Source organism: Pongo pygmaeus, chromosome 1, assembly GCF_028885625.2.
Source record: "Pongo pygmaeus isolate AG05252 chromosome 1, NHGRI_mPonPyg2-v2.0_pri, whole genome shotgun sequence".
NCBI lineage: Eukaryota > Metazoa > Chordata > Mammalia > Primates > Hominidae > Pongo > Pongo pygmaeus.
This window is the reverse complement of record NC_072373.2, coordinates 52,694,182-52,720,729: the sequence shown is the minus strand read 5'-3', so window position 1 is coordinate 52,720,729 and position 26,548 is coordinate 52,694,182. Positions and strand designations below refer to the sequence as shown.

The following is a 26,548-nucleotide window of genomic DNA, read 5'->3' as shown; positions in this document are numbered from 1 at the left end:
GGGTTGTTGAATTTTGTCAAAGGCCCTTTCTGCATCTATGAGATAATCATGTGGTTTTTGTCTTTGGTTCTGTTTATATGATGGATTACGTTTATTGATTTGCATATGTTGAACCAGCCTTGCATCCCAGGGATGAAGCCCACTTGATCATGGTGGATAATCTTTTTGATGTGCTGCTGGATTCCGTTTGCCAGTATTTTATTGAGGATTTTTGCATGGATGTTCATCAAGGATATTGGTCTAAAATTGTCTTTCTTTGTTGTGTCTCTGCCAAGCTTTGGTACCAGGATGATGCTGGCCTCATAAAATGAGTTAGGGAGGATTCCCTGTTTTTCTATTGATTGGAATAGTTTCAGAAGGAATGATACCAGCTCCTCCTTGTACCTCTGGTAGAATTCGGCTGTGAATCCGTCTGGTCCTGGACTTTTTTTGGTTGGTAAGCTATTAATTATTGCCTTAATTTCAGAGCCTGTTATTAGCCTATTAAGACATTCAATTTCTTCCTGGTTTAGTCTTCGGAGGGTGTATGTGTCGAGCAATTTATCCATTTCTTCTAGATTTTCTAGTTTATTTGCATAGAGGTGTTTATAGTATTCTCTGATGGTAGTTTGTATTTCTGTGGGATTGGTGGTGATATCCCCTTTATCATTTTTTATTGCATCTATTTGATTCTTCTCTCTTTTCATCTTTATTAGTCTTGCTAGTGGTCTATCAATTTTGTTGATCTTTTCAAAAAACCAGCTCCTGGATTCATTGATTTTTTGAAGGGTTTTTTGTGTCTCTACCTCCTTCAGTTCTGCTCTGATCTTAGTTATTTATTGCCTTCTCCTAGCTTTTGAATGTGTTTGCTATTGCTTCTCTAATTATTTTAATTGTGATGTTAGGGTGTCAATATTAGATCTTTCCTGCTTTCTCTTGTGGGCATTTAGTGCTATAAACTTCCCTCTACACTGCTTTAAATGTGTCCCAGAGATTATGCTACGTTGTGTCTTTGTTCTCGTTGGTTTCAAAGAATGTCTTTATTTCTGCCTTCATTTCGTTATGTACCCAGTAGTCACTCAGGAGCAGGTTGTTCAGTTTCCATGTAGTTGAGTGGTTTTGAGTGAGTTTCTTAATCCTGAGTTCTAGTTTGATTGCACTGTGGTCTGAGAGACAGTTTGTTATAACTTCTGTTCTTTTACATTTGCTGAGGAGTGCTTTACTTCCAACTATGTGGTCAATTTTGGAACAGGTGCAGTGTGGTGCTGAGAAGAATGTATATTCCGTTTATTTTGGCCATAATGCCCAAGGTAAATTATAGATTCAATGCCATCCCCATCAAGCTACCAATGACTTTCTTCACAGAATTGGAAAAAACTACTTTAAAGTTCACATGGAACCAAAAAAAAACCCGCATTGCCAGGTCAATCCTAAGACAAAAGAACAAAGTTGGAGGCATCACGCTACCTGACTTCAAACTATACTACAATGCTGCAGCAACCAAAACATCATGATACTGGTACCAAAACAGAGATACAGACCAGTGGAACAGAACAGAGCCCTCAGAAATAATACCACACATCTACAACTATCTGATCTTTGACAAACCTGACAAAAACAAGAAATGGGGAAAGGATTCCCTATTTAACAAATGGTGCTGGGAAAACTGGCTAGCCATATGTAGAAAGCGGAAACTGGATCCCTTCCTTACACCTTACACAAAAATTAATTCAAGATGGATTAAAGACTTAAATGTTAGACCTAAAAACCATAAAAACCCTAGAAGAAAACCTAAGCATTACCATTCAGGACATAGGCATGGGCAAGGACTTCATGTCTAAAACACCAAAAGCAATGGCAACAAAAGCCAAAATTGACAAATGGGATCTAATTAAACTAAAGAGCTTCTGCACTGCAAAAGAAACTACCATCAGAGTGAACAGGCAACCTACAGAATGGGAGAACATTTTTGCAATCTACTCAACTGACAAAGGGCTAATATCCAGAATCTACAAAGAACTCAAACAAATTTACAAGAGAAAAACCACCCCATCAAAAAATGGACAAAGGATATGAACAGACACTTCTCAAAAGAAGACATTTAGGCAGCCAACAGACACATGAAAAAATGCTCATCATCACTGGCCATCAGAGAAATGCAAATCAAAACCACAATGAGATATCATCTCACACCAGTTAGAATGGCGATCTTTAAAAAGCAGGAAATAACAGGTTCTGGAGGGGATGTGGAGAAATAGGAACACTTTTACACTGTTGGTGGGACTGTAAACTAGTTCAACCATTGTGGAAGACAGTGTGGTGATTCCTCAGGGATCTAGAACTAGAAATACCATTTGACCTAGCCATCCCATTACTGGGTATATACCCAAAGGTGTGAAGAAGGTATTATTGCCAAAATGTGGATTTTTTTTTTTAATTCCACTCTGTATTTTGGCTAAGAGAAGCAGCTTTGGAACTTCTCAAGTCTGTACATCTGTGAGACCCCAAGGATTACTTGTTTTAATTTTTTTTTAAGTCTAAGTTTGTTATGGGTCAACTTAGTTCTTTCAAGGCTTATTTTTAAGCTTTTAAAAAGCTGGCTTAGCCTTTTTTAGAACTGGGACACAGTTCTAGCCTCTGGGTAAACCCCTGAGATAGTTTGTTCAGAATATTAAGCTGCTTCTGATGTCTCTACTAAATGACCTAGATGTTCAAACGAGTCTTTCTACTCTGATTGTTGCTTCCATTTAAATGTCTCCCTGTGTCGTGTGTGCTCTGGGAATCCTTTATCTTTTTGTTCTCTGGTAGTGTTCTTCATCTGATAGCTATCCTTGGTCCATTCTTGGGGAGTTTTACTCTACTCTCCAGAGTGTCAATATTCAGCCAAATAATCTAGGGAGTTGCTGTGGAAATTTGTAGAGCCCTTTCACTCCAGAGGTTCTTCTTTTCTGACTCTTTTTCCTGCAGATTCTAGTGACCTCATCTTCTTTGGGAGCACTGAGTTTTGTTTTTTCTACTCAGCAAGTCTGCCATTTTCTGCTTGAATTCTCCTTCTCCATGCTGCTGTTTGGAAAATTTCTTCCAGCATAAAGTCACTTTGATGATGGAACTCATCTCATTGTCCCTTTTTCTCTGGAATTAGGTGCTTCCTGCTTTCCAATGTCTGAAAATGTTATTTTCATCTATTTGGTTCCATTTCCTTATTTGTGGCTGGAACTCTGTTTTACTTGATTATTCTTGCCTGACCTTTTACCTTTTTAAATTGTCTCTACTCTTTGTTTTCTATTTGATTTCTACTTATATTTGAATTTGTTTCAAAACTTATACTCATGCTGGATTTTGTTTGCTTTCTTTGTTATAATTTATTATAAATAATAATTTATTTTCAGTTTTACTCTTTTCTTTTATAGGTATATAATGATAAATTTCCCTCTAAGCACTATTTGAGTGTCATCTCACCAAGTTTTACTTAATATGTTTTAATTATCATTCAATTCAAAATATTTGATGTTTCCTCTTCCGATTTTCTCCTTATCCATGAGTTATTTATAAATGAAGCTGATTTCTGGGAAGCAACCTAGGAACTGACAGTAATTTCTAACATCAGTTTACAGAGACAGTATCATCCACTCTTTCAAGTTCAGTTCTACATAATTTGAGGAATCATCATTTTGGCCTTTCAAGATAAATAAATCTGTTACTGTCTCTCATCTTCTTTGAACTCCACATTTCCATTTACTTTGAAGCACACAGTAAGAATGGCATTTCAAATTCTTGGAGCCAAAGGCTATGACAATTATTTTGGCAGATTTTCTAAGATCATCACGGGATCTCAGACACTCCAATTGGTTAAATGAGTTTTGGAATGCCTAAAAGATCTAAAATAGGCAAGATTAGATGACGAGTTAGTGGGTGCAGCGCACCAGCATGGCACATGTATACATATGTAACTAACCTGCACATTGTGCACATGTACCCTAAAACCTAAAGTATAATAATAATAAAAAATAAAATAAAAAAATAAAAACAAAAACAAAAACAAACAAAAAGAAAGTCTTAAGAAATAATACTCATTGTCTATTGAGTTCTGACATGCTGTAGAATTCCAAATCCATTAGACCAACAGATTTCCAATAATTTCTTAGAAATAATTATAAGAGTCTTAAATAATGCCTTGTTTTAGAAAATGATGGAGAGTCTTGATATAATGTCTTTGGCAACTCATAACTTATTTTCCTTGACTTAAGTATTTGAATGCTTATGATTGTCCAAGTTTTCAGTTACAAATGACTCATTATTTTTTATATCTGCATATTATTTACATTCTTATAAAATGTTATTGAACATATGCTTGTCTTTTTCTTATTCTCTTCCTTTTTAGAAACATGTTCCAAATCAAGTATAGATATTGAGAATGGGTTTATTTCTGAATCTCAGTATATATATGACTTAAATAAACAAGCAAAATATCAATGCAAACTAGGATATATAACAGCAGATGGTGAAATATCAGGATGAATTACATGTCAGAAAAATGGATGGTCAGCTCAACCCACATGCGTTAGCAAGTAATTTATTATGTTTGTATTGATTATCCAGATGATACACAAAGTTTACTAACTTTAGTCTTTTTATGGGGGCTGATATAATTTCATTTGAAAACATAAGAAAAAAACTTTGAGGAACAAAGCAGACATCAATTTTTTTCCTTTTCACATTAATTACTCAAATATTAGTGTTCTTTTCCATTCAGGCTTTTCCCACTCTAAAGCATTCTGTGTTACAGAGATGAGTTAGGGAGCTTTATGTGTATTCTGGTTTAAACTTATTTCTTTTTAGCTGAGACCTTTATAACTGTTGTATATACCTGTTTTATGTGATTAGCCTTCTATATCAAACTCTTTCTCCTAGATATAAAAGTAATGTTTTTAATAAAGATATGGATGCATAGTGCATAATATCAAAATAATTTAAACTTTATAATTTGTAGATTTGGCACTGTAGGATATGTCCAATTCCGAATATCTTCCCTTTAGAAATTTTTTGCAAATATATAGGTAGTAGAGAGATGAAATATTTCTAGATGGTACTAATTTCTGCTCTATTGAAAGATTTCCCTACCATACTATCTAGATATTTATGAAGATTTTCTAGGAACAGTTGGCTCAGTTTGTGCTATTTTTTGCAAAGCCACTAGGTAATATATGTATATCTGTATATATATATAATATATATAAAGATATATATTATATATATAAAATATATATAAAGATATATTATATATTTTATATATATATATATATAGAGAGAGAGAGAGAGGGAGAGAGAGAGAGAGAGAGAGAGTCTTGCTCTGTTATCATCCAGGCTGGAGTGCAGTGGCGTGATCTTGGCTCACTGCAACTTCCGCCTTCCGTGTTCAAGCAATTCTCCTGCCTCAACCTCCTGAATAGCTGGGATTACAGGCACCCGCCATCTCACATCTACCTAATTTTTGTATTTTTAGTAGAGAAGGGGTTTTGCCATGTTAGCCAGGCTGGTCTTGAACTCCTGACCTCCAGTGATCCACCCACCTCTCAGTAATATTTGTGAAGTAATGTTTAATATGCTCACATTAAGTGAAGTTAATATTTAGGATATTCATGCATACTGTTTTCATTTCTTTTTTTTAATGTCTATGCTTAATATGAGGTCTAGTTTACAAAAATGTTACTCATCATAAAAAACTCATAGTAAATTTTTATTAATTATTCTTTTAAGATTTTCTTATTATGAAAGAGAAAATGTCTTGAATAACAAAGGAATTCATCTTTTTAATCCTTTTTTTCCCTTTTTACATATGTCTCAACTACAAATTAGCCTGGACTCTTACTGTACAAAATTCTGTTATGATTTTCTTTAAAAAAGTAATATACACCTGTAGTGACCTGTTTTATTACTAGCATTGTCATAAATGCTTTAGTATAAATGAATTAAGAAAAATGTTCTTAAAATAGATTTTGGGGCTTATTCGGGGAAACTAGCCCCTGACAATTCAATGTAGGTTATTTTCTATTTCCCTAAGTGTCAGCTGGTCTGAGAAATAAAGGGAAAGAGTACAAAAGAGAGAAATTTTAAAGCTGGGTGTCTGTGGGAGACATCACATGTCAGCAGGTTCCATGATTCCCCCGAAGCTGCAAAACCAGCAAGTTTTTATTACTGATTTTCAAAAGGGGAGGGAGTGTACAAATAGGGTGTGGGTCACAGAGATCACATGCTTCACAAGGCAATAAAATACCACAAGGCAAATGGGGGCAGAGCACCAGGACAAAATGAAAATTGCTAATGAAGTTTCGGGCATGCATTGTCATTGATAACATCTTATTAGGAGTCAGGGTTTGAGAGCAGACAACCGGTCTGACTAAAATTTACTGGGCGGGATTTCCTCGTCCTAAGAGGCCTGGGAGTGCTACTGGAGACCAGGGCTTATTTCATCCCTTATCTGCAACAGTATAAGACAGACATTCCCAGAGCAGCCATTTCAGAGACCTCCCCCTAGGAATGCATTCTCTTTCTCAGGGCTGTTCCTTGCTGAGAAAAAGAATTCAGCGATATTTCTCCTATTTGCTTTTGTAAGAAGAGAAATATGGCTCTGTTCTGCCCAGCTCTCAGGCAGCCAGATCTAATGGTTATCTCCATTGTTCCTTATTGTAACTTAAAATAATAGATACCCCAAAACACAAGTTTAAAAAGATTGAGATATCAAGAATATGCTGAAACTTTTGTACTCAGTATGATCTATTGTGAGTTCTCAAAATCAGTATGCTACTCTAAACATATGAAAATACAGACAGCGGAATGGGGTCCAGACATACTGGTTTGTTTTCATACGATCCTTAAATAATTAAGTTGTGTATTAGAAAGCAAAGGACAATAGAATATTATAGTAACATGGACCCTGAGAGTTATTCATTTATGATTCATTTGCTTGTGGAAGAACTTCAAACAATTTTCCAGTGTTTAATTTTAAAATTTGTGTTCTCATTGTAAGAAGACTAAGTGTGATAGGAGACAGTATTATGACCATTTGTGGAAAAAAAACAACCTACCATGCTCAAACAGCAGGATTTTCAGAAGTAGAAGAGTGTGCCAGATGTTTATTTTCAACGTGATGTCAACACGCCTCCTATCTTCATTTTCTTCTGCATTGCAGAAGATAAGTCTGAAACTACAGTTTCTGAAGTCCGTTTCTCCATAACTTGCTTCTTCCTTAGATTCCCCCATGAGATGTACTTAAAGAAGACTTGGAAGAAGAGAAAGACAAGGCATTATCTGGCAGCAGCTGCTGGTAGCAGCTGAGATCACCAACAGTAGCTTTCCTTGCTTCTGGACGTTTTCCTGAGAAACATCCACTGCAGAGCCATGGATAATTAGTGAGGGCATCACTAAGATTCTTTAACTTCAGAATTTTCTGAAAATAGCCATTTCCGACCTTTGTCCCTCAATGTTTCCAATAGTTGCAGAAGCCTTTCGTTCCCTGTATTAAAACTCTCTTTACCCAAAAAATAAGAAATAAAAATGAATTAATGTTTTATGTTACTTTTGGAGTTGGTCCATTACTGTCACTAAATAAAGCTGTACATGTACATATCAGGGAATCAATTCCACAGATGATTGTGAAACCACTAACAGGAATCATTGAAGCATTTTGCAAAACTCTCTGAACTTTGATATTTACTAAGTGACCTTAAAGCCCTAGCTTTGTGGTAGTGCACTTAAATTCAGAATCACACTTTGTAACTAATAATGAAAGATTTCAAACCCCAAACAGTGCAACTGAGACTTTTGTATTAATATACTGCTGAGAATATGTAACATGTTGTTACTAATCAATGTCATTCTCTCCTTGTGGGTTTCCTGTGCTAATGGACAAGGTAAGTTGAAAGAGATCTAAACACTCAGCTTCCCTCTTAAATGTAACTTCGTGTAATATCTAGCTTCATATGTCTATAATTTTTTTATAAATCTAATAGGATATATTCACTATGCTAGTAGAAGTAGCATATTTTGTGAGAATATAACAGAAATTAATTTTATGAAAAAATATCTCATAATTTAAAGAAAAAAATAATATTTTCTTTGTTTTACAAATTCTACAGTGTAAAAAGCATTTAATATTCATTATGGAGATACATGAATATATTCATAAAACTTTAAGTAGGAAACATGTCATTAGATAGATTCTAACCTTAAAATGTTCAGAATTTTCTTATTCATAATACAAGGGAAACTTTGGGAGTGATTGATACTTTCGTAATCTTAAATATAGTGATTTTTTATTGATTCATATATCAAAACAGCAAATAAAATATTTTAAATTATGCCATTTCTTATATTTCTATTATACCTTAAGAAAGCTGCTACATCTAATTAACATTAATATGAATTTAATATTTCAACAAGATTAGCAATATGTAAATCACAACATATATGTAATCAAAAAGCAGAATACATACTTAACTCACATTGGAATGATAGTAAATTTTAATTTGCATTTCTGAGTTCACTAGCAAATATTCAATAAATAAATACATAAATAATTTTCATAGCTTTATGTCATTGTTCTCTGATATGTTTTCTCCCCGATACTCATGTATTTTTTATATTAACTATCTCTTTGAATGCAGGCCTTGTGTATTAAAGAACTATATTGTAATATTAGCACTGGAACCACATGGGGCAAAAATCATGGACAATCAAGGGTGTGTCACCATTAATGAAGAAAACAAATTTTGTAATTATCCAAAACTTTATAATATTCCAACAAATGTAATGGAGGATAATATTGGAAACCCCATTATCAATTTTTGGCAGTATCTTTGCCCTCAGCCTCTCCTCTCAAAGCTATGCCACTTTATTTGATTCTAGGTAAACAGATTTAGGTTTTACAGTATTATCTATCACATGATTCACTAGTTTTAATTGCTGTGCAAAATCAACCTTGATTTGTGCCAAAATGAAAAAAAAGGAAATTCTCCTGTTATTTCCTTTGTTAACTAAACTGCTACAGGCACATTTTTAAAATAAGGATTACAGAGATTAAAGTAGAATGCAAAGCAGAAAAATAGAGAAAAACAGTACTATTTTGAAATGACTGAAATTAGATTAGAATAAGCTCTACTTTCTTAGTTACTTTCTCAAAAGCAGTATAAGAAAAGAATGATGACAAATTCTTTCTTATTTGATATTCCAGTTGAAAACTTGTCTCTTCCAATGAACTCTTTGTAAGAGTAAACTTGAGCAAAATGTCTTGTAAATTTGGGTCACACCTATATTTCTCAAAGGAGAAAGTAACTCATTTAGTGGAATAATGTCTTTGGTAGAGAGAAACATCTTTGTGAATTCAGTAGCATTGGCTCAACTGCATCCCTCCAAAATTCATTTGTAACAGTCCAAATTCCCAATACCTGAGAATGTGACTGCATTTGGAGAAGGAGAGCTTAAAGATGTAATTAAGTTAAAGGTCAATGATTCAGGTGGGCCCTACTCCAATATAACTGGTGTCAATAAGAAGAGAAAATAAGGACACACCATATAGAGAAAGAACACGTAAGGCACAGAGAGAATACAACCATTTACAAGGCAAAGGAAGAGGCCTCAGAAGAATGCAACCCTGTTGACAGCCATATCTCAAAGTATTAGCCTCCAGAACTTAAGAAAATAAATTTCTATGAAATCTGTGGTACTTTCTTATGGTAGCACTAGAAGATAAATACAATGACATTTACACAATTTATTAAAAGAATATTATTAATTTAAAATAATTTTTTACTCTTTACTCATGGATATGTAGATACCCACCATACATATTTTAGAGGGTATTTATCAGAATTTGATAATTATATCTTGGCTCTATTGTCTTTGCTGAGTTTTGTCTAGTTGAATACTTGATGTTTATATATACCTGTATTCATATCTATTCAGAATCTGGCAAAGCAAACCTAAGAAATATTTTTCATATGATTAATGAAGGACATACTTTGTGAGTTGCCTATGCTAAGAAACTTTGTTTTTAATGGTAGTTGATGTTTCAGTTCTGAATAATAATTCTTTTGGAAGCCACGCTATTTGAAAGATAAACTTGACAGAAAATTAGTAATTGTAATCTATTATAATGTTCATTGAATTTGTATTAAGCATTATTTCTTCCATCAACTTGTAAGTTATTTACATTTATTTAAAAATAGGTTGTCAGGAAAATTATTTTAATTATGAATATCCTTTTAAAATTGTATAAATATTGCATTCATCTACTAGAGTTGCCATAACAAAGTATCAAAGGTGACAATTAGTATTTCAGAGCAGGGTTGCTTCTAAATCCCTTTCAAACTAGGATCATTTTCAATACCCAGTGCATTACACTCAGTTGCCATTGTACTTCTTTGGGATGCTCAAATTAGTTTCAAATCTCACTAAGAAGCTGGTTTCTGTGTGTATTTCACACGCCCCCATTAAGCTTTCGCATAACAAAAAGTTCCAAGCTTTCCTTGACTTTTCCTACTACACACCCAGTTCTAATAATTTCTCTATGGAACTCCAGTGCCTTCTATTGGGAGAAACGATTTTTAGAAACGAACCTAAACTATGAAAACCTCACTTCAGGTTCGAAAATTATCGTTTATTAAGAAAAAGAGTTTTTGGCCAGTCACGGTGGCTGTAATCCCAGCAATTTGGAGGCCAAGTCAGGGAGATCACTTGAGGCCAGGAGTTTGAGACCAGCCTGGCCAACATGGTGAAACGCTGTCTCTACTAAAAATTCAAAAAATTAGCCAGGTGTGGTGGCAAACACCTGTAATTTCAGCTACTCAGGAGCCTGAGGCAGGAGAATCACTTGAACCCGGGAGGTGGAGGTTGCAGTAAGCCAAGATCACTCTACTGAACTCCAGCTTTGGTGACAGAGCAAGACTGTCTCAATAAATAAATAAATAAATAAAATGATTTCCTTTAGTTTATGTCCTTTCTTCCTTGGACTAAATATCCTGCAATCGTAAGAAAATGTAAGAGTATCTCAGGAGGTTACACAGAGCAGGGATGGTTAGATTTTCCAATACGGAGGAGACACTCAGCAGAAAACTGTGCATCCATGCTTGAGGGACTGGGTCAGAGAAGCTGTCATGCGTCACCCAACAAGCCTCTGGAGCCAGTTCTGTAACTAGCAAACGCCTCCCAGAAAATAAAGATGTCACTTCTCTGAACTTAGTCTTCTCATCTGCATACTAAAGCTATTGTGTCACTAGCCTCCTTCCAGTTCTCTCTGATTTATGATGATTCAAACTTAAAGATTTTTCTTTAGTTATATTCTTAAGATTTCATAACAAATAGAATGTAAATATTAATTTCTATCATTTGTTTCAGAATTATAAAGAACTTGATATAAAGAAACTTGTTTCAAAATTATAAAGAAACATAAATTATTTGCTATTTAAATTGTGGTGGTGTTCAACATTCTCTATGTATATACATATACATATATACATATACATATAGAATGTATGAATATATATGTATATTCGTATGTGGACCTATATTTTTATATCAGTAATATGTCTTATCTGATATATGAATTCTAACTATGGTAAGAATGTATGCCATCTAATACAAACAAAATGCCACAAAACTCAACAAAATGTTTTATTTCTGGAGATAATTTGGTACATTTCAGATTTTTTCTTATGTTATAGTAATATTTATTTTCTCTCTTTTCCAAAAAACAATTATTGCTAATGTGTGCACCCTGAACTGACAGCTTTAGCATAACTTGGTATAGTTTTAGATAAGCTCAGTTTAAACTAACGCTGATAAAATTTCCAGAATTGCCGAAGAGACCATACTATGTAGGAGAAGTGGATAAAGTGGAATGAGGTTCTTCTTGTCTTGTTAGCTGATTTGGGAGCCACTAAGGATTTTAAGTGGAGCAATAAAATGACCAGATGAAGGATCATTAATTTATACCCAGGAAAACAGTTTATAAAGATGAGAGGTCAGGATCAGGAAACTAGTTATGGTTGCTGTAATGCCAGAAGAAAATGGTTGAAAGAAGATGATATCAAAGATTATTGCCAGGGTTTTTTTGTGCCTGTTGTGTTTGTTTGTTTTGATAGAAAAATTGAATGAAAGGGAACACCACAAATGCAGAAGTTCAGTTAATTTTCAGAGAGGTAATGAGAATGATTAATATGAATTTCCCCCCAAAAAATGTTCTGTCAATAATTACCATATTATGAATAAATAGAGCATGGGTTATTTTTGCAGCTGACTGAGAGAAAATAGCTATCACAGCAAACCTATGTCTATACTGAAATCCATATATACATTTAAAGAATATTACTCTATATCATTTATCTCAAGAGAACTAATCTTCAAAGGAAATAAAATCAGCAACATATTTTTAATTAAAATTTTAACTTCTTTCAAAAATGCCTTTATTATTTATCTGTTAAGAACAGATAAATCATTCATGAAGCATTCAAGTCAAAAAGAATTTTTATTTCTTTGTTGGCAGATTTACCTAGTGGAAACATTTGTATTTAGCTTTAAAAAGAAAATTCCATTAATATCAGATGAGGAAACATTCAACTAACAATGAAGTTAAGTGGAAGAAAATGAAGAGTTTCATTAATAACCCTAATATTAATGGACAATGGTGGTACTGAGAGGAACATCTATCTCTTTTAGGCTTCATAAGGAAATGGTGTTTTTCAGTGTCAACAAATTAATCTCAACTGCATGGTTCACCCACCAAATAGCATATCTGTAATAATATATTGTACTTAGTCTACCACGTTTTAAAATGATTGGTTTCAAACTATCACAGCATAGAAGACAATATATAGATAGTTGAAGAGTTAAAGAAATTGTAGTGTAAGAAGCATGCAAAAAGATACAGTTATAGCATTATAATGACTGTCTTGAGATATTTCAAAACACTTACGAAGGGGAGCAAGTTAGCTTTTGATGAGGACTGTCACAGTCAGTGAAGCAGGTAACAGTATTATCCAACATCGATTCAGAGGTCGAGTGACTTTCTAAAAGGGTGACCTTTACAGATATTGCCATATGTTGCTGGGATGGGGGGTGGTGGTAGAAGAGTGATCTCTTCTGAGCCCTCCACATTTTAAGTGGTATGATTCAAAATTACACATACAAACTTTGTTTTAATTATACTCTATTTTAAAAACTGCAATTATATTTTGAGTTGATTTTATAATTTATTTTTCTTTTAATTTTTGACTGTAGCTCACAAGCAGTTCTTGGAAAATATATTTCACTACACAATTGAGTGATCTTCACTTATAAGCATTGTTAAGAAAATATGTTAGAAAGAGGTTAATGAACGCAAGAAAATGATAACCCACATTAGATTTATGTTTGGCTGATGGTATGTGGAATACCATTGTTTATCTTCAGATGTAAAAGGTTTACCAACACAAGAAGCAGATTTGCCTGTTATTTGGGAATAATTGTATTCCCAAATCTCAGTAGCTTAATAAACTGAAGTTTATGTCTTGTTCACACTTTGTTTTCAATGTAGCTTAGAAGGTAATTTTGTTTATTACATGAATTCTAAGACTCAGGTGACACAGACCTAATCTCTCTATGTGCTTCCATGATAACTCTTAACAGCTGGGAAGATAACATAAAAATTTCTCCAATGGCTTCTTAAAATTCCTCCAAAGCTGAATATTAACTCTCATTTACACCTATTATATATTACAACACTCTCAGTTAAATTGCACCTGCTTAACTTTGCTAATACAGAAAAAGTGCTCCATCCCCCCTTTTCAGTTGTTAATGTCACAGAATTTCATCTTTACACATCATGTGCCCAAAACTTAATAATTCATTTAAATGCATTGGTTTCTTAAATTAAGTAGAAAATGAAATATGGAGTTATAAACCAGAGTTACAACAATAAAAGCTTTTAGGTTAATAATTGTTTTTCTAAACTTCACTGGTCTCTTAAATCATATAGAAAAACAAAAAATGGAGACAAAAACCATTGTTACCATAATGCTAGCCTTTTTAAATTGCCCATGTATTTACCTTTATTGAGGTCATTATTTCTTCCTGCAATGTCCAGTTACTGTCTAGTATTATTCCACTTTACCCTTCAGGACTCTATTAGACATTTCTTGAAAGGCAAGTCTAGTGGTCTCAAACTCCCTCAGCTTTTGTTTATCTGGGAATGAATTAATTTCTCCTTCACTTTTGAAGGACACTTTTGACAGATATGGGATTCTTAGTTGAAAGACGGTTTTTTTCTTTTAGCATTTTGCACATATTGGCCCAATGCCTTCTGGCCTATAAACTTCTGATGAGAAATCTGCTAATAATCTGACTAAGAAATACTTACCTGTGAGAAATTGCTTCTCTCTTGCTGCATACAAGATTCTCTCTGTGTCTTTGCTATTTAAAAATTTGATTATGACCAAGTATAGTGGCTAATTCCTGTAACGCCAGCACTTTGGCAGGCTGAATGGGAAGAGTTGCTTGAGGCCAGAAGTTTGAGGCCAGCCTGGCAAGCATGGCAAAACCCTGTCTCTAAAAACAACAACAACAACAACAAATTATTCAGGTATGGTGAAATGCATCTGTAGTCCCAGCTACTCAAGAGACTGAAGTGGAAGGATCACTTGAGCCCAGGAGGTCGAGGCTACAGTGAGGTGTGATCACATCACTGCATTCCGGCCTGGGTGCCAGAGCATGACCCTGTCAAAAAAAATTATATTAAAGTAAAAAACTTAGCCTGATATAGTAGAGCATGCCTGTAGTCCTTACTATTCAAGAGACTGAGGCAGGAGGATTGCTTTAGACTAGGAATTTGAGATTGCAGTGAGCTATGATCATACCACTGCACTGCTCCCTGGGTGACAGAGCAAGACCCTATCACTACAAATTAAATAACTTAATGAAATTAAAGTTTGATTATAATGTGTCTTGATATCTATCTCTTTGAGTTAATCTCATTAAGTTCATTAAACTTATTGAGGGTCTCTATTAATGCCATTATTTCTTCAAACATTCTCTATTCATCTTTCTCTTCTCCTTCTGAAATCCACTTTGTGTATGTTGGTCTGCTTCCTGGTGTCCCATGTCCCTTAGATTCTTTTCACTTTATACTTTAATCTCTTTTTCTGTTATTCAGATTCAATAATTTTGGTTTTTCTAAAATTGTTAATTCTTTTATCTGCTTGCTCTACTATGCCTCTGAATCTTTTTTTTTTTTGATTCTTTTCCTTTTAATTATTGTACTTTGTGCCTTCAGAATTTCTTTTTGGTTCCTTTTCAGGCTTTCTATCCCTTTATTCATATTTCCATTTTGATCATACATCATTTTCTTTCTTCACATCTTCCTTTACTTCTTTCAGTATCTTTAATACAGTTATTTTAAAGTTTCTGTCTAATAGACCTACCATCAGAGCTTTTTCAGGGAAACTTTCAGTTTATTTTTTTTCTTTTAATAGGCCATACTTTCCTATTTCTTTGTATGACATAATTTTTTTTTGTTGAAAACTGAACATTTTAATCTAATAATGGGTAACAACTGGAATCAGGTTCTCCTCCTTCTACATGTTTGTTGAGGGGCTTCCTGCATTGTTTTCATTTATTGTTTTTGTCTGAATGTTGTAGGCTATGTCTGTGTCACGAATTAGCCTGTAGTATAGACTTTAGGTTGTCTCCAGTGTTTTCCGAGCCTGCACTTTTTGCTAAGTGTTCATAGTCATTTTCTAATTTTCCCTATTCATGCGGTTGCTTTGGAATATCCTAGTGTTTAGTGTCTGGCTGCCAAAATATTCTTTTTGTTGAAAACTGAACATTTTAATCTAATAATGGGTAACAATGGGAATCAGATTCTTCTCCTTCTACATGTTTGTTGAGGGGCTTCCTGCATCGTTTTCATTTATTGTTTTTGTCTGACTATAGTAGGCTATGTCTGTGTCAAGAATTAGCCTGTAGTATAGACTTTAGGTTGTCTCCAGTGTTTTCCAAGCCTGCACTTTTTGCTAAGTGTTCATAGTCATTTTCTAATTTTCCCTATTCATGCGGTTGCTTTGGAATATCCTAGTGTATCTCCCCTTGGACAAATTCACATCAGCCAAGCGGGGGGGGGGCTTGCAACAATGGAGAAAGCCGAAAAACAATGGCCGCCTATCTTTCTGTCTGCATCTCTGTGATCAAAGAACCCAGCAATCAGAGCACAAATCTCAAATATTTGAAGAATCGAGTTGTTTTAGACACTCTGGCTCCCCGCTGCTATGTGCAGGTTGCTCCATAAATACACATACAGCTGCCTGCCATGTGGCTAAGGAGCGCGGTATGAATATATGACACTGTGCTAGGAGCTAAAATTGACTGAATGTGAGTGCAACTTACGATCTAAGTCATCCCTAGAAGTTGTAGGCCTTCAATAGACTCCAAAAATAGTACAATCAGACAAATTCTGGCCATGCAACTGTAAAGGTGAGTAGTCAGATTCCAGGTGTTTCCTCCTCCGCCATCTTCCCAGATTTCTTTTTCTGTATTTCTTAGATTGCTTTCAGTAAATAGAATAACAAGCTAATGAATTTCAACTTTTTTGTTATTATTATTATACTTTAAGTTCTAGGGTACACGTGCACAACGTGCAGGTTTGTTACATATGTATAAATATGCTGTGTTGGTTTGCTGCACTCATCATTTGCATTAGGTATCAAACAAAAACACTACTAGCTCCCTCCATTGACTTGTTCTGAGAAGAAAAGGCAGGGCTCTGAATTCTGATGGAAGGGAACAGAAAGAAAAAAAGAAAAGGACTGAACTGGTGAAAGCACCTTTGTCTTTCAATCAAGATGAAATGGGAGAGTTCCCTGATTCCCCTCGCAGGACGTGCGAGAGGGGTGTCACCTGCTTTGTCGCCCCGCAGCTCAAACCCCTAGGGGCAGCTTGCAGATGGGCAGGTGCAGAGGCCCGCATGAGTGCTTTTGAGCTCTGGCCCCACGGCAGCGTCTAGAGTAGGTGTCTGTGACTACAGAAGCCCAAGTGGACGTGTGTTACAAAACTCAGATTTGCTGTCTGCAGACGGCTTGTGTGTTAATCCGCTCAATGGAACCTCTGCCTTATCTCAAGAGCCTGGGGCTAGTGTGACAGCCTTCTGTATCCTGAGCTCTTGCCCAGTGGTCCTAAAGAATTGGATCACATGCGGGCTCAAAGGATGACTGCAAGGTTTTATTGAGTGATGGAGGTGGTTCTCAGCAAGTTGGACAGGGAGCCTGAAGTGGGGGATGGAGTGGGAAGGTGGTCTTCCCCTGGAGTTGGGCCACCCAGCGGCCATATCTTTCTCCGACCTCCCCTAGCGGAACTCATTTCCCTCGGCATGCTGACATCCCTCCTCTTCTCTCTTTCTCTGCCGCTTTGTTCCGCTGTGATTGGTCTTGATGTTCAGCCGCCTATGTGTGCCCGCTAAGGTGTTGGGTTTATATGGGGGCTGGATGAGGAGCACGGAGGGCCAAAAGGCAACATTTTGGACAGGAAAACAGACATGCCTGTCCTCATTTAGGGTTGGGGTGGGGCCTTTGACAGGGAACCGCCCTCTTCTACCCAGTATTTGCCTGCCTCCTTTCCGTATCAAAGACTCTCACTAAATCAACCAGAGCTAAGATATGTGTACTCAAGGAGAAAAGCTGAAAGACTTCTGTGTAGAATACATGGATGGTTAACACTGGTAAGTCCTTACTCAGGCCTTCCTTATTTGCATTTTTACTGTGTTTCTAGCAAGAATGTACTTTATTTTAATGGGTAGTGATTTCTACATAGTCCACACAGCCGTTTTCTTTTCAGAAAAAAAAAATGTAATCCTCCTTATAGTCAAAATGGTGTCTACACACCTGAAAAGACAAAACACAGAATTGAAGATTTAATCATATGTGAGTGTATAGATGGCTTTTATCCCACAACCCAGGGAAACAGGGCAAATGCACTAGTAGTGGGTGGGTACCTACCTGCTCCAGGATGTAGCAGTAAGTTCCAGTCCATATACTGACTTACATTTAAAATCTGAAATTACTCTCTCTTAAACACAAAAAAAGGGGAAACAATAAATTTCAATATTTTAGTATATGGAGTTTTGAGAAGTCTTTGCTTTCCAAAGTAGATAATTCTAAGCAAAATTTAAAACAATTATTGTAAACGAAAATTCTCTTTAATGTTTGCTACTCAGAATTACACAGATGGATGTGTGTATATGAATAGATATTTCTCTATTCTTCCAATGTCCAAAATAATACACTGGGTGGGACTAGTACCCTCTAAAGCCTAGTATATTAGTTATGTATGGTTGTGTAACATATTTTGCTAACAACATATTTGCTTAAAACAATAAACCTTTATTTTCTCACAGATTTTGTGGGTCAGGCATTTGGGAGTGACTTTGCTGTTTAGTTCTGTGTCAGATGCTCTCCTGTGTAGTTGTCAAGGATGTTGGCCTGGGCTGCAGTGACCTGACAACTTGGCTGGGCTGCAGGATCTGCTTCCAACATGGCTCACTCACACAGATTTTGGTAGGAGGCCCCAGTACCTTACCACATTGTCCCCTCCACAGGTTGCTGAAATGGCAACTAAATTTCTCCAGAGCTGAAGATTCAAGAGAGAGAGAGTGAGGAGGAGGAGGAAGGCTTCATGTCATTTATCACCTAGTCACACACTCTCACCTGAGTCATATTTATTCTTCAGAAATGAGTCACTAAGTCCAGCACACAACAAATGGAGGAGAATTAGGCTCCACTATTTTGAGGAACTGTGGAATTGTGGAATTTCCACAAATCATCAAATGTAGCAAAATGTCTCTCACGTCAATAGGGTGTTTTATTTCTATGATGGTTCCTTTGCCTTTTTCAAGATTTTTTCTGGCTCTACAAAAATATTCTTTTTTTTTCTATCTTGCAGTGCATTGTAATGGTGACCATACTTAAAGTGGATAGTCCATGACAGAAAAATGTTCTTTTCTCTTCTTTTTAAAACAGGTCTTCCTCTGTTGCCCAGGCTGGAGTGCAACAGCACAGTATACGTCGCTGCAACCTTGACCTCCTTGGCTCAAATGATCTTCCCACTGCATCCTCCTAAGCATCTGGGAATATAGGCGTGTGCCACCATGCCCAGTTAATTTTTTATTTTTATTTTGTAGACACAAGGTCTTGCTATAATGCCTAGGCTGATCTCAAACTCCTGGCCTCAAGCAGTCCTCCCACCTTGGCCTCCCAAGGTATTCGGATGATCGTGCCCAAACCCAGATGAATTGTCAAAAGCATGAGTTCTTAAGAGAAGTAGCTATTGTAACTGTGAAACCAACTGCATTGTGCATAAAAACTATAAGGAAAATAAATAACTATTCTATAGTTGGCGTATGAAAATGCTAGATCAGCCCAAATGCTTCTGGACCAACTGAATCCCAGCTATATCTGGTTTTCCGCAAAAGTATTTCGCAAGTGACCTTCTGAAATTTGTGTGGAAAAGATGGAGAAATTGACTGGTTTGATGATTTATCAAGTAGTTTGTAGTTTTATTAAATATGTTTTACCTGATTATCAGATACAGTGTTTTATTCTCAGGTTTCATTACTCTTTTGTGTCTGCCCATAGTTTAAAGGTTTAGGAGAAATGCAGTATAAATTCACAAATGAAATGCTACAGCAGATGGTGATAGTGAATCTGCATTAGTATAGATTCATAATTCCAGAAGAATCCTATGTGCAAAGCTAAATCTAAAAAAATTAAATTTAGTAGCGGTAACTGTAAGATCCTGGTCTTGGGTCAAAGGAATCAGCTGTACTAGTACAAACAGATTAGCAACCACTATAAAAATCAGTGAGTATTTTAATCAATATTAAGGTCAGTTTGAGTTAACATTGTGATAGAACCATCATAACTGCTTGTGGGTCTACAATTTACATTGGTAGAAGATTAAGAAATAGAATGAGGCTGCTCTAAGTTCTGCTGACTTCAGTGCCAATCAGATCATAGGTGGAATTTTTTTTTTTTTTTTTTTTTTTTTTTTTTTTTTTTTTGCTTTAGAGAACTACCATGTGAAAAAGATAAAAGTGGTTCAAATTTGCTCAGTAAAAAAGAAAAGTCATGAAGTGGCTCAAGCTTGTGGTATTAATGATAATGATAGCTACTTTTAATTATACTTCCTTTTTGATTTTTTGAAAAGAAATCTCAGCAGACTATGTATTTTACATTCTATGAAACACCATCATGAGATAGATAACTATACTTGTTCTGAAATCAGAAAACTAAAGTTTAAATCTCTGCTCTACCATTTAATGGAAATTTTAATTGAGTTTTTTAAGGCTCACTTCCTGCAAATCCAAAGACTCAAGCTTGTCCAAGGTGGAATTAGTGTTAAATGATCTATGTTGATGTATCATAATGTATCATGATGAAATTTGCAAAGTTCAAAGGTAAAGAGAAAATAATACAAATCTCCAAACAGTGGTCAGGGGGAAACAACAGAATGTAACATAGAAGGAATGAAACTAAATGAGGCATTTTAAGCTCAACTTTGGAAGTTCAAAAAATGGGGGGCAAAATCTATCAACAATGAGAGATATGGATATAGGCCAAGAAACTATACAAAGACAAGTTATTGTTCCCAGGTCTTTGTTAAAGACATTTACAACATGCAAGGATTCAAAGTTATAATCGGCATAACTAATCTGTGGAAACCGCTTGAAAAATTTTTCTAATCAAACAAAAAGAACTAGATTGATGAACGCAAGATGTGTTAAAGACAAATTATTCATCTGACACTTGTTAAATATGACAAGACAGATTTTACTTGACTATTGCAATAGGGGAAAGAAGTCTTGAGCTAAGCTTCAAAAGCAGCACAGCTGAGGATTTATACCCTAAAATCAGAGTAGTTAAAATACTATTTATAATCAATGAAACTGGATGAATATTTGAACTTCCACATTGGAAGTTTCAAAAATGTGGCAAAAAAAATAAATGGTGAAGAGAAATATGGACTGTAGGCCAAGAATCTATACCTAGAGAAGTTACTCACATATCTTTTCAATGAAGATACTTAAGAGATGCAAGAATTCAACATTTATAATCCACATAACAAGACTGTAGAAACTGCCTGAAAATCTCGCTAATGAAAAAATAAGAAAGAAAGACAATAAACCAGTGGACTAAAGAATAATGGAGATAATAAACAATATTGTGCGTTTGTGTGTGGTGCATATGTTGGAATTTTTTATAATGTGTAGTGTAAGGTTTCTTGAACAATGATCATATTTCATAGAAAAAATGAATACTCTTCTGGTGTTACAAGTAGTAAATTATCTCTGAATCATCCCATGGAAATGGAAACTTTTTTGGAAATATCAAGTATAAGCCTTATAATAACATAGTGCTTAAACATATATGTCAAATATTCAATATACACAAATTCCTCAATAAACTGTAATTATAGTGTGCTAAAAATATTGTATATAAAACATTAAAAACATCTTATTTTCTAATCAAAATTAAAAATCAATAAAAATGCTTATTACACTCTTAGATATTTAGATATTAAGAAATATTCCTAGTTCATTTTCCTGGTTAAATAAAGAATAGAAATCTTGTCTTAATAACTGGTTTGAGACATGAATTAGCAATATTATTTTGTTGTGTGATGTGATCAATGAGAAATTCCTATGTTTCTCTGTAGTTTTTACATTCCAGACAATTTTTTAAAATCCTCAAAAAACTACTATCTCCCACTACAGAGTTGGTCCGAGAAGAACAGGCAGGGCTCTGATTTCTGATGGGATGGAACAGAAAGAAAAAGAATGAGCTGAATGGTAAAATAAGTGCCTTCATCTCTCAACCAGGAAGCTCACCAATCAACCAGGGCTAGGATATGTGTACTCATGGAGAGTACATTAAATAGGTCTGCACAGTTTTCTTCAATCTCCATTAGCAAACAGCTCTTCACATATCTAGCTCATTGGATTTCTGTAACTTTTCTTGCCCTAAAACCCCTAATTCATTATGCTAAGAAGAGAATATAATTTATTGATCAAAAATGTCATCTGTTATATGATTATCTGTTATAGAGAAACATTACTTATACTGTTTTTTGTTTTTTATTACAAGAAGCGAAACCTTGTGATTTTCCAGAAATTCAACATGGAGGTCTATATTATGAGAGTTTGCGTAGACCATACTTTCCAGTAGCTGCAGGAAAATCTTACTCCTATTACTGTGACCAAAATTTTGTGACTCCTTCAGGAAGTTACTGGGATTACATTAATTGCACACAAGACGGGTGGTCGCCAACAGTCCCGTGCCTCAGTAAGCAAACCTCTTTACAACAATATGTGCATAAAACTTGCAAAGAATGGAGAGAGAAGAGCAAACAAATGATTACGTTTTCTTATATGACAGAAATGGTACCAAGGGAAGAGTTGTTCAAGCAAAAAGACCAAACTAGATCTTTTCTGTTATGAGATCTTCATGAAAATCACATGAGAAATAAATATAGGAACTTTATGAGAATACCTATATAATTTAAACATATTTTATCATACAAACTAAAGATAAGTAACATTGAATACTGACTTTTTTGTACAAACATTTAGTAGTAGCTTTAGTTTTCCTTCAGTTATACATTATTTTTGTGTATTGATGCAGTCTTACTTAAATATTCTAAAAATTATTTTAATATACTATTTTGATCAAATTCGTGTTTCTAATTTACTTTTTAATCATTTTATGGTTTTTAAGACAATGTATTCTCAGTTAATTGGAGAATGGACATAACACAAAATACGAAAGAACATATTTACAGGGTCAATCTGTAAAAGTTGAGGATATCCTGGCTATGGTCTTTCAAATGTGCAGACCACAGTTCCATGTACAGAGGATGAATGGTCTCCTCCTCCCAGATGCATTCGTGGCAGTTAGTCCACTTGTTTGAGACCCCAGTATGTCCTTAACTGTCTAAGATCTAGACCTTTAACTGGAAAATTTTGTATATCAACTCTCAAGCTGAATATATGTCTTTCTTATTTTTAAATAGAATCCTAGCTAGTTTTCAGTTCCAAATGTGTCTGAATACATTTATAATTTCTGGATAATGAGTGGATTCTGTCACTTAATAGTCAAGTAAAAATAGAAATATAAATCATGACTAGCACAAAATAGACTACAGACTAACACTGCTTCAGTATTTATATTGAAATCATGCTAAATGCGTTGATTTAAGTAGATTATAAAATTATAGCATTAATTAAAAAATAAATATAATGCTTGCCCAAAGGTCACTGCCACATCTCTCACAATTATATGATATCTATTTTCATAGTTAGTGCTCTGTTGCTTTAAATTAAGGCTCATCTTCAGTTATAGCTGACTTTTACTTTTTACGTAAAGGGATCTCTGAAAGTTGTTTGTGTGTATTGCTTGCAATTTACCAAACATTCCATTATAGAAACCATATGAATATTATGATAAAATTGAGATGAAAGACAATGGGAATCTTCTTACCCCTTTGTAGGAGCAACTGTCCTCAACAATAGGCCTAAGCCTCTGAAAGAAAAGTCCCTTTTTCTCCTGCCATAGGCACCAACTCTATCATTAATCCGCCTAATAAATATTGCTGTGTGTCAAACACTTTATAGGAATTGAAAATAAAATTGTTTACAAGAGAAAGTGAACACTGCAGTTTAGAGGCTGGAGGAGATTAATAGGAAAGTAGGTAAGAACAGATCAGAAAACTCCTGATTATGACAAATGCTATATTATAAATATGTATCATCTTTAACATGACTTCCTTTTCTTTCAGATAGTAAAATTGGTCCATTTACATTTGTTTTCTAATTACTAATTAGAAAAGAACATATACATTACTAAAATCTTAGAACATACACATTACTAAAATAATTACTACCTTATACATATACCCATTAGTAATGTACAGAACACATACATTACTAATATATAAAGAACATACACATTACTAATATATTAGAACTTATTTTTGCTATCTCCTTTGCTTTCTTTTTTCTGCTTACATTTCCACATGCCTCTCAAACACCACGTCTATATGGGTTTAAGCACCCACTTAAGATGACAACCATTTCAAATTCTTGGAGACAAAGGATTTACAAAATTACTTTCTTGCCTATGGTAGCAGTGTGTACCGTATCTTTGCCTGGGAAATGGCATTTGACTAAATGAGGTCTAAGACCTCTTAACAGCACCAAAAAGATTCGGGTTATTGCAAGTAGCCAGAAACTCTTCCAAAAAATTATAGGGAATTGAGAGTCTGCTAGATCTGCATTCCTCAAGGCCTGCCAGAGCTCTGTTGACAGTCTCAAGGATTCTTTGCTTTTATTCTGCCCTTCCCTGTGTTTTCAACATTTTCTTTCAAAATTCATGGATGCCTAGGAAACTTCCAGTTTTGCTGTTTTCAATTCATTAACAAATGTTTCATTGTTTCACCATATTGCCATGTTTTTACTTGTTCACTTCTATAAAAGAATTATTCAACAAATATTTATTTTTTCTCTACTTTTTCTATTTTAGGAACATGCTCAAAATCAGATATAGAAATTGAAAATGGATTTATTTCTGAATCTTCCTCTGTTTATATTTTAAATAAAGAAACACAATATAATTGTAAACCAGGATATGCAACAGCAGATGGAAATTCTTCAGGATCAATTACATGTCTGCAAAATGGATGGTCAGCACAACCAATTTGCATTAGTAAGTTATTTACATATTCCCACTACTCAGTTTCTGTCAACTTTGTTCCTCCCTTTAAGATGATAGTGTTTTACCTAAAAATATGGAAAACACTTTTAGGAGTAAAGAGATATAAATACTTCTAACATCATTTAACATTCTGTGCCAGACTAAGTCTTTTTTGCCTTTTTAGAGTAATGGCTACTTGGGAAGATGATCATTCCATCTCTCTCAATTCAATTTGCCTTTACGTAAAAGCAATCCCATCAGGTACAGACTAGTTAGGGAGCTGCATGGGAATATCAGCACAATGTATTAGTTGTCAATAAAAACTTTGTTCTTTTCCCTTTCTTTGTATTTCAAAATTATCAACTGCTTGTATTGTATTCCTTGCTCACACTCAGAAAAGATGTACATGTCGGGGAAGGGATGAGTGCTTAATTCTGAGTTTCTGCTAGCATCAGGAGAATGAGACCTTAATAATTTGTATCAGTGATGCAACTGAGGAGAACCAACTCAAAAAATTATTTCCAGCTTATTGTCTAGTACAGAGAAAACAAGTAAAGAAAAAGGGTAAGTGGGTGGGCTGAATGTTTACAAACCTCATACTTGGCAATGGGTTCCTTACAACTAAAGTTCTCTAAAACATTCCCAACTTGTAATTACTTATTAATAAAGAGATTGCATAATGAACAATGGAAATCTTGCAGTGGCAAAAGTTGATCTTTTTTGTCTTTCCTCTTTAGACATTCACAAAGATTTGTAAAGATAAATTGTTTAATGTATTTTTAACACACATATTGATATATAATTTACATACTGCAAAATCCACTTCATTTTCAAGGGTACAATTCAACTATTTTTAGCCATGAGACGAAATGGAAAGGACTACTGATATGTAATTGAACATGGATGAATCTCAAAAATATTAATCTAAGTGAGAAAAAAGAAAATGCTACACTTAGAAAGTGAATACCTCAAAGTTACTCTGGGATTTGGGAGCTATAAAATATCAATTCGTACATTTCTAGAATACTGTTTTCAATTTCTATGCTTATCATGGGCTCTGCAAAAGACAAAGCTGTATACTTTAATCCGATTTGACCAGTTTTGATAAATGATGTAATATAAGATATGTAAAATAAAAGAGGATGCTTTAAAATTTTTATAGAACGTATATCCAATGAATATAATTTTAATCCAACTTATGAACCCTTACTGTCAGTAAACTGATAAAGAAATATGTACATTAACTTTTAAATTCACAAAATTTTATCTTCTTTAAAATAATACCTTATAGTGATAAAGGTAGACTGTAATAACAGCCAATGAGGTGTTCACAAATAAAAATAGATCTGACTAAATAGTCTTAATATGTTTTTCATAGGGTTTGAATAATGAGAAGGATCATTATAGGGAAATTTATTTTTCTCTTGTAATTAACTGTTACAGCACAAAAAAAAACACTGATTGTCAGACTATTTTTAATAGTACTCAATTTATTAGCACACACTGATTGGTAAATTTTATCCTTACAATGGGACTTTCTTAGTTCAGTTGTACATCATATGGCATAGAAAAGCAATCCTCAATTTTATTTTGTTTCAGAACTTTGTGATATGCCTGTTTTTGAGAATTCCAGAGCCAAGAGTAATGGCATGTGGTTTAAGCTCCATGACACATTGGACTATGAATGCTATGATGGATATGAAAGCAGTTATGGAAACATCACAGGTTCCATAGTGTGTGGTGAAGATGGCTGGTCCCATTTGCCAACATGCTATAGTAAGTATTTTATTCAAGTATTTCTTTTTACT

The 26,548-nt window shown here is 34.5% G+C and overlaps 1 protein-coding gene and 1 pseudogene across 1 annotated transcript in view; both read left to right on the top strand.

The window, feature by feature from the left end:
- The window catches only part of LOC129036390 (complement factor H-related protein 3-like), a 34,937-nt pseudogene extending 30,386 nt beyond the window's left edge, over nt 1-4,551 (top strand).
- A 3,219-nt stretch (nt 4,552-7,770) lies between these two features.
- Nucleotides 7,771-26,548, top strand: part of CFHR4 (complement factor H related 4) — a 38,077-nt gene continuing 19,299 nt past the window's right edge. Inside the window, 4 exon segments of the mRNA XM_054452288.1 lie at nt 7,771-7,889; nt 22,137-22,334; nt 24,570-24,752; nt 26,340-26,516. Coding sequence (XP_054308263.1) covers nt 7,832-7,889; nt 22,137-22,334; nt 24,570-24,752; nt 26,340-26,516 — 616 coding nt within the window. The 5' untranslated portion in view covers nt 7,771-7,831.